Below are 14,209 nucleotides of genomic sequence, written 5' to 3'. Positions count from 1 at the left end.
CGTTTTTAAATTAGCAGTGCTCCCAGCACTGCTAAATTTCGACCACGGAATAAAAAGCACCCAGTGCGACTGTTTTTTCTTTGCATATATCTTCCTATAAGGATAACTAGTTAGGGCAAGGGATTCCGAGATTTTGATGAGACACACTTAGGATAGACAGCGCCATGAAAACTACAAAAACGAAAGGACACACATTTGGGCAAGATACTACTTTCGACAATCAAAACTTTTAGCGGTCTGGGTATTTATTCTGGTGATTCGGCGTCTTTGGAAAAGTATCTTGGATAAAACGGAGCACTATTTTGACAAAGTCTGGAGAAACTGTCAAACACGGTTTATGTACTTTATATCCGACGTTTCGGCGACATATATTGCGCCTTTTTCAAGGAATCTACAAACAATAACACTTAGTCACATTTACGAAACAACATACACTTATTTGCTTAAACACTTACTAAGTTTGTTACCGACGTTATCGTAAAGCATTGTAGTAAATTGGCAAATACGCAAGAAATATACATAGATTCAAATTCAAAAATTCTAACGCACAAAGGATAAGTAACGATTCGTAATTTATATTTTCTAAAACAGCAGCCCAGTATGACGATAATACCTGTAAGCAAAGGTGTGCTTGACGATAACGCGGTAACAAACTTAGTAAGTGTTTAAGCAAATAAGTGTGTCTTGTATAGTAAATGTGACTAAGTGTTATTGTTTGTAGATTCCTTGAAAAAGGCGCAATATATGTCGCCGAAACGTCGGATATAAAGTAAACCGTGTTTGACATTTTCTCCAGCCTGAAAGCCGATATATAACATCAAACTATTATTTTGACAAATTTGGTTTTGATCTAGATAAATGAAAACTTATCTAGATGATTTCTATTTTTAGATAGAAGCATCATAGCAAAAAACTTTCTTCTGCAAAGTTGTTTGTCGTCACATTTTTGCTGTTTGGTTCGAAGGTTCATATACTCCATAATCTTTGCAGATGGCGCTGTATGACAATTCATGGAGAATGCTCGTAAACCCGATTTTGACAATATTTGTATGCATGCTTCTTTGGACAATACAAAAGCCAGTCTCTCTTATGACTTATCTTAGTGTACATTTCTACAACAATTTCGTTAAAAAGTATGTGCTACGAAGACATAAATAACTTATGAAGCTCCAGATGGTGGCAGCTAAAACCTTGCTTGTGACTAGAATATTATTAACATTAGTGTGGCAATGTGGGGCTTTTTCTCTACAGATGTTTGAAATCAGTGAAAAATATGATTTCACGCGAGAAAATTCTAGCTGGGACGATTAGAAATAAACACTAGTACTAAAAACTACATTTATTACTGCACTAACACTAATACGCTTCTACTTTTACATTTCTTTTATAGTTGAAAGTTAGTTTAGATTATGAAAAAAACACAAAACGTAAAGGCCCATAAGCTCTCTTGGTTTCCTCGATGCACCACTATCTAGGCATATTGCAATGGCCATCGTAAAGCAATTGTCTGTCAGAGGTTCTTCAAAACTGATGCATGAAATATGCTTGATGTTACTATGCTATATTTCACCCTAAGGAGAAAAATTGGATCAACACCAGAATTTCTCAGAAAGACGAAATTTTTTGGTAAAACCAGTCTTTGCACATGAAGGGCACAAATCCTTACTTTTTACATGGGTGCGTTTCAACTTCGTCTCATCAGATACCGACACTAACTTTTTGTCGGAATAGATTAGCGCCGGCTTGACGCAAATCCCTAAAACTAAAACACACTTTGTGTTTCAATCGAACGACTGGTCAAACGTGATGTCCCGTCCGAGCAGAAAATTTAGTGTCGGTTTCTGATGAGACGAAGTCGAAACGCACCCATGTAAAAAATGCTTGATGATGTTGGCAATATCGTCAAACCCATCAACCTAGAGGAAGGCACATGAAGTCTGGAAATTGTTAAACATAAATGTTTGCAACACCTTTCGCACTATTGCTACCGTACTGGATGCTGTAGTGCTCCAAGAAAACATAAGTGATTAGTTTCGCACATTTGCTTACTCCAGTGCGTTATAGCCAATAAAGAAGTGTTCGAACGCAGAAAATTATCAGAGCTTCATCGAGGATCTATTTTCAGACTTGATGCAATTACTGGGGTCTTTGATAGAGAAAAGGAAGATCAGCGATCCCAGGTGACTTCCTTGAGGAGCACCTAAATATTATTACTGAGCGTGTGGTACCGCCTCTAACGAAGGTGGATCCATTTTATTATCGATTGTAGCAAACCGGTCAATGACCAAAGAACTTGGAGTCACGGTTTTTTGTAAATATATCAAAGTCACTCTTGATCGTATATGTTAGAGTTACACCTAAGAATAGGCAAAGCATTTCTTCTAGCATATTTTTAACCAAATTGAAGTTCAAAATTCGAAATAACGCGGAAATAACACTGACGCCTTTTAAACCAACCTTACCAGATTGAACTTTGCCAATGCAGTTAGGCAGCTCAAATTCTCTATAGTTTTCAAAATTCTACGTCAAGCACCATCGATTGGATTTGGGTAGTGCTCATTATCATTTCATGCAGAAAAGTTGCAAACAAATTCACTCTGTCAACTACCAATTGTATATCGTTGTTCGTTTCTTTTGGGTCGATACCGTAGTTGTTGTAGACATAGGATAAAAGCCTATCAATTATTTTTGTTCACGAAAGAAATGTTCTTCGAAGTTGAAATAGCTTATTTAAACAAGTGAAATAAAAAATAATCATTCAGACTACGTCTCCAAATACTAAAACGGTAGATAGATTCGCTTGCATTACGTCTAGTTCATGGTTCAAAACCAATCCCTGAATGATCTTCGGCGTTTTGAATGGTATTCTACATGCTCAGACAACGCTAAGCACATACGAAAACCAAACCACAACGTGCCGATTTTGTTATCAAACTGGAAGCCAAGCGAAGGAAACATCCTTTAGATAATCTACAAACAATCGCCTACCTACTGTTAAACCGTCAATGAATAGCCAATAAACAACTGTCCCAGTAGTATGGACGTAGTCAGAAACCGCTACAATTTCAAAATATTTAATAATTCGATAATTTTTATAGTCTGCGGACTGTTGTTTATCTTTATCTCTTAGTATTTGCGGACCGGGTTATTCGTTTCCATCAGTTAGTTTCAAAATACGTGGACTTTCACCAAAACAACACCGAATTATTGTACACTAACGGTGAACGGAACCCGGAATGTCACTGAGAAAATTGACAAAAATGGAAGGGATAAGCGAGAAAGTCGTACGAAAAGCGATGAGGCAGTTCGGTGAGGACGGTTCACGTTCGAAAATAAACCGACAAGGATCCTATTGGCTTCTGGCCAGACTTCGTTTTGGCTTCGTCTCATCAGTATCTGGTAGACCGGTTTACATTTTTTTAGTTACCCTTCATAATTTTTAAAAATGCCCCCTTAGGGAGTAACATCCTGGTTTAATGTCTCTTAAATAGAATGTATCATTAACCTTTTGCATATGCAAGAAACAGACGTCTGGAGTTTCCGCAACGAATACTCAATTCGGAGTGCGTACACTTCTACGACGGTAGATTTCCGTCGAAAGGTAAGGCTCATTGTCCGGTTATACGTATAAAAAGGTGCAGTGAAACACGCTATCCGAAAAGGTGTCCCTCGCATTCCCAGCTGGACCTAGAACTTGGAAGCACCTCCCATTCTCGCTGTGGAGAATAAATCAAACGAATCAAGCTCTCACCCCTAGCTGATCGTCAAGGAATAACCGAAGCATGATGGATACGGGTTCTCTCTGGCAAGTTCGCTGTAGCGGCTTCCGGAAATATTTCCTGCAGCTGTAGCTAGAGAGAAACCAACAACTATTCTACATTAAAGCTAAGGATCGTTGTAGAAGGACGTGGACCGCTTACGAACCAAGCCGGTCGTAACTGTAAGAAAAACAAGCGAAGGTACCAAAACGCAAAGAGAAGAGGAGATTGAAAGTTGGTAATATTAAATAGAATATTATTTTCGTTAACTTTCGTTTTTATTGTTTGCGAAAATCCGGAAATTCTTCGTAGCCGCCCTGTCATGAAGGGTCAATTGGGTCAACAAATAAACTAAATTCGTATATTGGCGAAACTCTTATGTACAACCTAGATTTCTTAGGACAAGTCTCTTCGTGAAAGTTTTCGATCGCATGTTTTATTTAATAAATTTGAATAATTATGAGAGACCGACATCAATTTCACGTTAAATTTAAGTAGAAGAATTAAAATCACCAATTGAAGCGTAACATTTGAAGGCGACTGGCGGAGTACTTTTCCGGGAGATTTTACGTGCAGATTGGTTTACGGAGCAAATGATTTATTAGAGAATTCAATCCACTTCTATCATACAAAAATCCGAAGCATTTATTTGGATATTTATTTCTTCACCAACCGCTAGAATTATTAATTTGCGATGGTTGAAAAAATACCAAAAAACTCGATTTCCGAAACGCTCGACCGAAGCTCGTTCTCTCATTTCATGTAAATTCCAGCCACAAATTTAAAAGTGTCAATTCGTGAAATTAGTTGACTGTAGGTATTTTAAGACAACGAACGGATTTAGGAGACTTATTAGATTTGAATTAGCAGTCCAAGTGTCAGCGCGATATTCCGGTTATTTTGCAAATATTGCTAACCCATGTTTTTGCGCATGTGAGTGAAACAAAAATGCTTTTACGTTCCTTTGCTGATACAGGTTTTCACAAATTCATTTTGCCATTTTCCCCAATCATCGGTGGCAATAGGTGACTTGCCTCTTAATTTACTATATCTCCTGTAATTTTTGTGTCGTCCTTCATTTTCTTAAAATTTTTACTTTGTGCCGGGCTCTAGATACGTGCTTAAATGAACTCTCCTTACAAAGACCCAGCTGATGGTAAAATGAAGATTAAACAAGATACGTCTTCGAAGACACCGACTTCCCGTTTAAAATCATACACGTTGAACTCAGTCGGACCATATCTGATATTTTGTCGGATCAAAATATTCACCAGGTTTTGAAAGAATTGAGGCAATACTGATCAGCCGTGACAGATAGTTTGAAAGTTAGACCTAGAATTGTGATACTTTGTCTAAAGCAAGCAAAGAACATTACTGATGATAAGATTTTATCAAGGATGCCCGCGTCCACATGCCCGGCCACAAAGTCGAGATTGACGATGGGGTCACCGATTCGGGTTTGTAATTCGTTGAACTATAGAAGCACGGGGTTAGCTGTTTCAAGGATCGCATGTCTCAGTTAGAGACGATTTTGAATGACGGGACAAACTTGTATGTCCCTTCAAACTTTACCTACCGTCTTATTCGACAAGGTTCGTCTTTCTTTTAGGCTATTCGGACCGCGCGTCATGCATTGCACCAAATATAAGCAAATAGGTGATTGAAGCAATAGGGCCAGGTGGTGGAAAATACGCAGGGAATCGTAAGGATGGCTCGTGCATTGGGCATGCTGAAAAGTACGCCTATTGTGGGGAGAATCCACATGATCTTTTACGATGCCCTGCGTACAAACGGCACCCGGAGACTTTGAAACGTTTCCTTGAATGACGCTCTCAGCGCTCTCTTTGCAGAAACACTAAAAGAGAGCTACACCATTCACCGCCAAAGCTCGTTATGCTCTTCTGTTTTGAGCCAATGATTTCGCACAAGGACGGTGTCTTTGGAAAAGTTGCTCAGCAGAGTAAAATCGCTGATGTGGTATACCGAATAGTTTAAAGTTCTGCTACTAGGCAGCGCTAGAGAGCAAGCACATTTATGCTTTCTGAATCTCCAGAGAGCGACGGTTTAGAAGTGCAGTGCCGTTGTTCAAGTAGTTTGAAAATTTGCCACAAACGAAACCTGATAGAGAACGCGCGAGGGCGAAAAAATGTCTTAGTAAAAATTAAAACACACCAATGAAAAAGCATAGGTTAGGCCCGGTAGGCCCAGCATATGTTGGTTCTTCGTTTTCTTAACCTTTTCACTTTGTGCCGAACCCTAGGCTCGTGCGTAAATTAACTCTCCTTAAAAAGACTAAGCTGATCGTAAAATAAAGATCGAACAAGATTCGCCATCAAAAAAATGAGCTCCCCTTTTGAAATCATACACATTTAACTCAGTCGGATCATATCTAATTCTTTTTTCGGATTCTAAAAATCTTTAAAGAACTGATACAACAATAGTGTGCCCACTGTCTACATGCCCACCCACAAAGTCGAGATCGACGGTGTGGTCACCGATTCGAGTTTGTACTGCCTGTATCTATTGAAGCACGTCCATGTACAGGGAGCTATTTTAAGATTTTGAATGACAATCGCATAGGACGGGACAAACTTGTATATCTCTTCAAATGCGTATTGTGTTGTGTTGTGCTTTGCCTAATTATGTCTTCAAATTCAAATCAAAACCTACGTACGAGGAAGAACGTCGAGTAGTTTGGGAGTCTGTTGAAACGATTCTTTTTAACGGGTAGATAAAAGTGAAAATCCGCCAAAATTTATCTGGTTATTGTACTACGCTTGAGTGCTGTTGAATGATTACTATCAATGTTACAGCGATCCAGCAAATCGCCCATCTACTACTGATAATTTTAATTAACTAAATAGTATCTGAGTTACAACAGTCAAAACGCTCTGATCCCGACGGCTTACTGCTCTCGTTTAATAGAAAGCTGTGCAGCAGCTCTTACCACTCAAATTACAATAAACTTTAACCACTCGCTTGTCTGCGGATTTTTTTTTTAAATCGGGAAACTAGCTTGTATCACGCCAGTTCATAAGTCTGGCAAGATCAATAATGATGAGATCTACTGCCCGATCTCAATTTTAGGCTGATTACCAAACTCGGTTTCCTGAAAACCATTCCGACGAACTCTCACCTAATGATGTTTGATGTTTAATTAAGATAAAAAAGTTGAAAAACGCTTTCAAGTATACATTGCCGTAGCTATAGATAAAGTTTCCCATTAGCTAAAGTAACCAAAATACGTCGTACGGCTCTCCCATTCTGTATTACAGACTGAATATACTATTATCTGATCGGACGATCAGCATTTACAAAAAATATTTTTTTTACTCGCATTAAAGATTCGAACTTCCATGTTGTGTACCGTAAGGAAGCCATCTTGACCCCTTGATACTCATATTATTCATTAATGACTTCTGGAACATCTTTGGCTTCCTAGAACTACTAGAATCGGACGATTTGAATTAGCCTAGCTGCCGTAGTACAATGGTTTAATAAAAACGGAAAGAAAGGAAGCAATAATCTTAAGAAATATTAGTAGAAACAGTCGTAGTTTGATGTCCAAAAAGAAAACAATCCAACTATTCTTTAATTAACGTCAATCTGCATGAACGCATGGTTCGAGGAGTATGTCAAAAATTAACAGGTTAATAAATCCGACTAGTTTGCTGACTGACTAACTAACCAGTTTATCATCGGTACAGCAACAGGAATCCATTAGGCTTAATGGGACCCTTCCTATTTATGGTGTTCTTCAAAGATACTAGCTACATTACTGCGTGAATATAAACTAATATACGCTGATGATTTTAAACTACACTGAAGTGCAGATCTAATATTCTGTAAAATAATCTTTTTGAGGAGAATTCGACGACTCAATATGATATGATTTTTGAGTCATACAAAAAAGCCTTTTGAATAAATAAATTGCAAAAGTTTGAAATTTTGTTCAGAAATCAAATGAACAAAAAACTAAGGAAAATACCGATTAATTAAATATTTTGGATAAATTTGACTTTGGCTTTTTCGACTTAGTTTTAAATATGGAAACTTGGTCGTTCAATATAAAATTTTCCTTTAATACCTATGGGCTTTGTCTCATCCGTGTCTGGTACCGACTTGGCACCAGATTTACGCTAAATCCAAAAACGTGACTCTACTCGTGTTCACAGGAAAATAACTAGTATCGAGAAAAAATCCGGAAGTACAGAACGTCTGTTACAGCAGACTTCGCAGCCGATTCTGAGCATACAGAGCATGGCTAGTGCTACTATTCTACTGACACTAAGATGTCGATGGAACATTGCGAAATCGAAATCTCGTTCGTTTAACAAGTCATTCACGATGCTCTAGCTTTCTATCTAAGGATAAAATTGAACGTAATCCATGTTTGCGCGTAAAAGGTTAAATAATTGTAACTTAGGAGGTCATCGACTTTGTCTCATCAGTATCTGACACAGACTTGAAACTGTTACTTTCTTTCATTTTTAAACTAAATTGTTAGGCCTACTAGATGCGCCGAAAAACAACGAATAAACTTATTTTTTTCTGGTTCAAAATACATTTCTGTGACATAAACAAAAACATCAACAAATAAAACGAAACAATTTAGAATTTTCGCAAAACTCGAGCCCGACCGTCGTTTTTTATTGCGAACAAAATATATGAATTTCCATTACGGAAAGATCAACACAATCACCTCCAGTAGAGCACATCTCGGTGGTATTTTTTCACGCATTTTTCTCTCGCACATGCCACGATAATGGAATAAATCAGCAGGGCATTTTCCGGCCACGAACAATTTCATTTTTTTTTGCCCAAAATTTCCCGCAGAACAATCTCTCCGCAAAGAACCCTTTCAGAATTTAAACATAAAGGAAAAATTTACTGTTTGTGCAAATAGGAAAAAAGACCGTTTTATTGACTAATAAAAACATCACCGAGAAAAGTAAGAGGTCGAAGAATTGGGTAACCTCCCCCTCCCAGCGGGTGCACCAATACACTAACACAACGACACACATACTACCGCTCTGCTTGACACACAGCAAAAGAGGGCGTGATATCCCATCGAGAGGGCCCCCATGCACGAGCACGCGCCCGCTCTCCAAACCAAGCGGCATTGTTGTCTGTGTTCGGCACACCGTTGACGCAACATCGGGAAGTGGGCGTTCCCTTGCGTCGTCGTCGTTGTCGTCGACGACGTCCGACACTCACACAGCGAGACCGAGCGCCACCCGAGCGCGCGAGAGTGGCGTTTGCGCTCTTGTCTTCATCGTGCCCAATTCCATCGGCTGAAACTGGTTTGGGTGCTGCTGCTGCTGCTTGCGCAGCACGCACACCACCGGGCGGTCGATCCTCTCAGCACGCTTCGGAACCGGTTTGCTTCGTTTCATTCGCTAGTGTGTATGGGTTTTTTTGTTTGTTTCCTCTTTCCTGATTGAATGTATGCATGGGTGCCGTTCGGTTGACGACTCGATCGTGCGCATTGTCTGCGCTCTTTCTCTTTCGCCCTCATCAGTCGCACTCGGACTCGTTTCGCTTCGGCTGTTGTATGAGTAATTTATCATCAAACAAGTTTTTCCATATTATTCAAAAAACTATTCAAGTTAGTTGAAAGAATAATCTTGAATGGTGAACGTACACGTACAAAAGTCTAATTTATCAATGGGAAAACGTTGCTGGCCTGCCGCTGGGTGCTGGTTTTGAAGCTGAACCCCTTTTTGACTGGTCGTCTTCCGTCTATCGGGAAACAGTGTGCCGACGCGTCAAACTGCGAGTGCGAGTGTTTTGTTTTTTGTGTGCTGTTTGTTGCGACGACGACGACGACGAACCCTCGCCTGTTTCGCCGCGTTTCGATTGCGCCTACTTGGACGAAAGGAAAGCTAATAAATTCTAATCTGTCATCCCGAAAAAAAGAAATAAACAGTATCGACTACCGTCGTGATCATCATCGTCGTGTGTACGTACGTGTGTGACACTTCCCGATTTATCGCAAGTGGAACGCCATCTTGAATCATCCTGTTGCTAGCAGGGATCGTATGATTAATCGACAATCGTTTGTCTTGGAAAAATTTCAATGACCAAAACCATCTCGCTCGTTCGGTGACATTTTGTGATCCGGTGATCCTCGCTCAGTCTCGGTGAGTGAGTGAGTGCGTGATTGATTGCGCGGTGATTAGCGCCTGCTGTGAGACTCGCCGTCAACCGTGTGTCAGTTTTTCTTTTCTCTCGGTTTTGCTTTCGGCGTCCTTCGCGTATAGTTTGGTGCGGCGAAGAATCTCTCGATCGGGCAAAATAACAATAATGAACACATGAAATTGCTCATTGTTATTTTCATAACGCGCAATTAGCGGGTGGAAAAAAAGGAACCTCAAAAGCTGCCAAACGAAAAACGAAGTTAATAGCTCCCAGAGTTTAACAACAGAAAAAAAACGGAAAAATTCAATGAGAGAAAATGTTTTAGAAGTTGCCGCTCACCTATCGTTTTCTAAATATCAAATTAAACAAATAGGCGCACGGGAAGCGAATATCGAGGAGGCGGAAAAAAAGAGTAACGAAGCAGTGCGAACGAAAGAGCAAAAACTGAACGCTTAAGAAATAGTGTTTTAAGATGACTCATTTGATTTAATTGCACACGCTCTCTACCGAAGGCAATTACCATCACGTGAATTTTGTGAAGAAACGAAAAAAAAATAAACGCCGAGCAGAGAAAAAAGATCTATATCGACATTTGGAAAATAGAGTAGAGGAAAAAAAGTAACAAGTGATCTTCCGATCCGTGCGAATAGATCCAGATTCAGAGTGGTTCGGAAGCGTCGGAGTGAAGTTTCTGATTTCTGAGTTGTTTTCCCCCGAAGCAGCCAAAACGTCGGATCCCACGCGGAGGCTCGACCACACGACGTTCAGCATGTTGACCGACATGAGTCCGTCGGCAGCGGGACAGTTCTACGGGGCCCAGCTACCGGCCATGGGTATGAACATCGCCAACATCACCCACATGCAGAAACCATCAGTAAGTGCAGTTTGTTTTTTTTGTTTTGGTTATTAGTATCGTGACATTTGGCTGTCAAACTGTCAAACAGGTGCGCCTGTCAGCACCGGCTATCGCTCTTTCAGAACAATTCACCGCCGTTGTCTTTTATTCGGGGATGGTTCCTTCTCTGATTCCGACTGTGATGATTGGCACTTCGGAGAGGTATCCCACCGAGTGCCGGCAACGACGCACGAAAGGACAAGGGTCCGGAACGAATTTGCGAAGATGATTTGTGCCGGACTTTTGTGAAACTGGATCATCGTCGTTGGAGGGTTCTGGTTTTGGCAAAGTGTTTAGCGGTATACGAACAGGGTAATGACGAGTGGCGCCAAGAATCTTGATTTAGCCAGTATTTTTGAATCGGTTTTGTTTGATGTTTCATAGCTTCGTCGGTTTTTTGCAATGTTGATTGATTTGGTCATCTAGTTGGTGCTAGTTACTGATGAGATGAATTCTACACAAAAAATTCTGCTTCATCTAGGTTAGGTGCAGTATCCTTATTCAAAAAATTGATTTTTTTTCCTTAGGGCGTAAATTTTGCACAATTTTCCTCATTTCGATGAAAATAAATATGTCGACATGTTTTGCAGCTTTTTCGTATCTTTAACGATCAGCTGCTCCTTCGGTTTGGCCACAACATTATCGGAGTAGATCGTCCAGTAGGGGTTTGCCTTAAAGTTCTTTACCGATCGTAGGTAGCCAGGGATCCATTTTATCCAGTGATCTCTTGGTAGAAAAGGGCCGAGACCAAATCCGACTAAAAGACTACATCCTCTTTTGCGTGCTACTTCTCAACGAAGGTGGCAGCTTTCAGCAGGTACTTCGTACCATAAATTTACCGATTACCAGCAAATCTTTAAGGAAAGAACATCTACATGGACATTTTCCTCTCGCTGATCGTAAGTTACAGAAGCACCTTCTTCGGGAACTCGTTGTGGGAGATATATTTGATGTGATCGCTTACTTCCTGTGTGGAGGACATACAGTTCCTGATCCCCTGTCAGTCGTTGCCGTTGAGCATCAAGTAAGTCTCGATCATCCATTAGGACCATGACGTCATGCTAGACCGGAATAGTCTTTCACCAAGATCTTCTGAACGATTTCCTGCTGTTAAGACCCGATCAGCTTCGACTGACGTTATCGCATAAAAATGTCCATTTTATTCAGGTACTTCTCGACTCTTTGACCGATTGCTCCAACCCTTCGGTCCAAGGCGCGGAACCATGAGGATTCTTTTCTGCTGCACTTTACACGTTTGCACAGTTCCGTCGGGCGGCCGATACCAGACTTTCGTTTGACGCACCCGCAATTTCGTTAAAACTGGGGAACATGAAGTGCCTCACGATGTCCAAATAAGCTCCAAAACACCATTGGCTCCAGTTTTCAGAAATGGAAGACAAATTTGCTTTCCCGTATCGGCGCATACCTTGCCACTACCAGCCGTTGATTCTTTTAAGTGTATTTCAGAAGCTAAACCATTCTTCAACCGCTTCAAATTATCGACGATACTCAGATTCTTCTGTACCAGTCTTCCAAGATTCCTGGAGTAGCTTCATATTTATATGGTCACCACCTGTACTGATATGGAAGACCTTTCTTTACCAATCAGTCGTGGTGCCCTTTGCTGTAACATGAGGTCGTATCCCGGTCACTCGGTCCACGGCTGTTTGTCACCAGCCTAGCAGAGCACGATGATTCTTTAGGTCCCCTTCAAATTGATCGATCCATCTTGCTCGCTATGCACCTCTCCTCCTTGTAGCTGTCAGATTACTTTCGAGAAGCTTTTTTTCCGGGTTGTCGTTCGCCATTCTGACGACATGTTCACCTTAACCGCTCAATTTTCGCTGTGCGGATTGGTGGTTCCCCATTAGTGGTATTGCATCTGCACCCCACTATGGATGGTTCGGAACATTGGGTTACTCCGTCAGCACAATTCAGGTTTCGTGGTCAAAGAGGACAGCTGAACTAAAGAACGCGTTTTGTATAATTAACCTTGTGTGGCTCAGGAACCCTCAGGAGTAACATCTCGATTCTTTCAGCTCGTAGATAAGCGGTGGAATAATTCTCAGTATCGTTACGTTCCTATTCATAGTTTCACTTGACCAAAAACTGGTAGTGATCAACTTCCTGAGTAGACGCACTCACCGCGACAGGCCACTATCATGGAATGTCGCTTCCAGCTTCTTCCACATATCTAGACCATTTCCGCACCGTCGGGTGGCCGGAACCAGGCTTCCGTTTGACGCTCTCATATTTCGCTAAAACCTGCGGATACGAAGTACCCTATGATGTCCAACTTCTTCACTCCGGGATGGAGCTGGCAGTACGAACAAACAATCGAGAGTAGTTTCTGGGCCGTTTTCGCCATGGTTGCCGGAAATTAACTAACGATGCTGTCAAGTTACTTTTCTGTACACAACAGGGTTGTCACGATTCGCGATGCATAGATGGCGACCGCGTGGATAAATATTTGGCTTGTCCAGTCATCGACGATTACGATAAGTAAAAATAATTTCCGCCAATAGACGCTTCTTCCATCTGTCCACATAAGTCTGCGCCAACAAGCTCCAAGACACCACCGGCTCGGTGTCCAGTCCGTAGACTAGTTCGCATACAACATGTAATTACGAATCGTCGAGTTTTTAAGGCGTATTCCAGACGCCAATTCTCCAATATCTTCAAATTACCGACGATACTCAGATGGACCATTCTTCTATGCTAGACGACGCTGATCCAAGAAACAGTACCTAGTTCTCGTTGAACCCGGCAAATCGAATCACTCCATTGTTCGTATCGTGCTAATCAGGTCACAAGTTTATCGCTTAACAATTGCCTGCTAATGTGCCCATGTTGATGGCATCGATTGCATTACGGCCCTTTTGATTTCTCAGATGACCTGTTTTCGGTTTCGGTGGAAACGGTTTCCTTCCAATAAAGGCTGCTTCGTCAGATGACACTTGCACTTCCTGAAAGATTCTTGATGCTATCACTGGTGATGGGTAGACAGAAATTTTCTAGAGGCATTTAAGTTTTGGTCTTAATACGTACCATCAACTTCTGCACAATCCGCTGGTCAACCTAACCGGCTGCTTTTTTCCAGTATCTTCACTTTTCTTCACTTTAGCATTGATGATACTCCAATCCATTGCGATTGGAAGGAATTTCGGGCAGTTCGGGTGATTCATTACTTTCTCAATGATTTCTATGTCCAAATCCATAATCGTGGTACTACACGAGCGTACTTACCATTGGTGCAACTCAGCAAATCTGGCCAAAACTCGACGGGGTGTGATCTAATGAAGGGGACAATACACGTTTTGTTCAGACATTCGTTGTTATATAACTTTCCGTTCATAAGTCGTTCCAATCCACAACAGAAGATTCCCTGTCAAATCATCAGTTTATCGGCAAACTT

At 41.0% G+C, this 14,209-nt stretch overlaps 1 protein-coding gene across 1 annotated transcript in view; it reads left to right on the top strand.

Moving 5' to 3' along the window:
• Nucleotides 1–9,364: 9,364 nt before the first annotated feature.
• Nucleotides 9,365–14,209, top strand: part of LOC131688490 (transcription factor Sp9) — an 85,251-nt gene continuing 80,406 nt past the window's right edge. Inside the window, exon 1 of the mRNA XM_058972780.1 lies at nt 9,365–10,773. Coding sequence (XP_058828763.1) covers nt 10,669–10,773 — 105 coding nt within the window. The 5' untranslated portion in view covers nt 9,365–10,668. The remainder of the gene's footprint in view (nt 10,774–14,209) is intronic.

The sequence above is a fragment of the Topomyia yanbarensis genome, chromosome 1, assembly GCF_030247195.1.
Source record: "Topomyia yanbarensis strain Yona2022 chromosome 1, ASM3024719v1, whole genome shotgun sequence".
Classification (NCBI taxonomy): Eukaryota; Metazoa; Arthropoda; class Insecta; order Diptera; family Culicidae; genus Topomyia; species Topomyia yanbarensis.
Note: the sequence above shows the minus strand (reverse complement) of the source record. Positions and strands in the feature narration are given on the sequence as shown.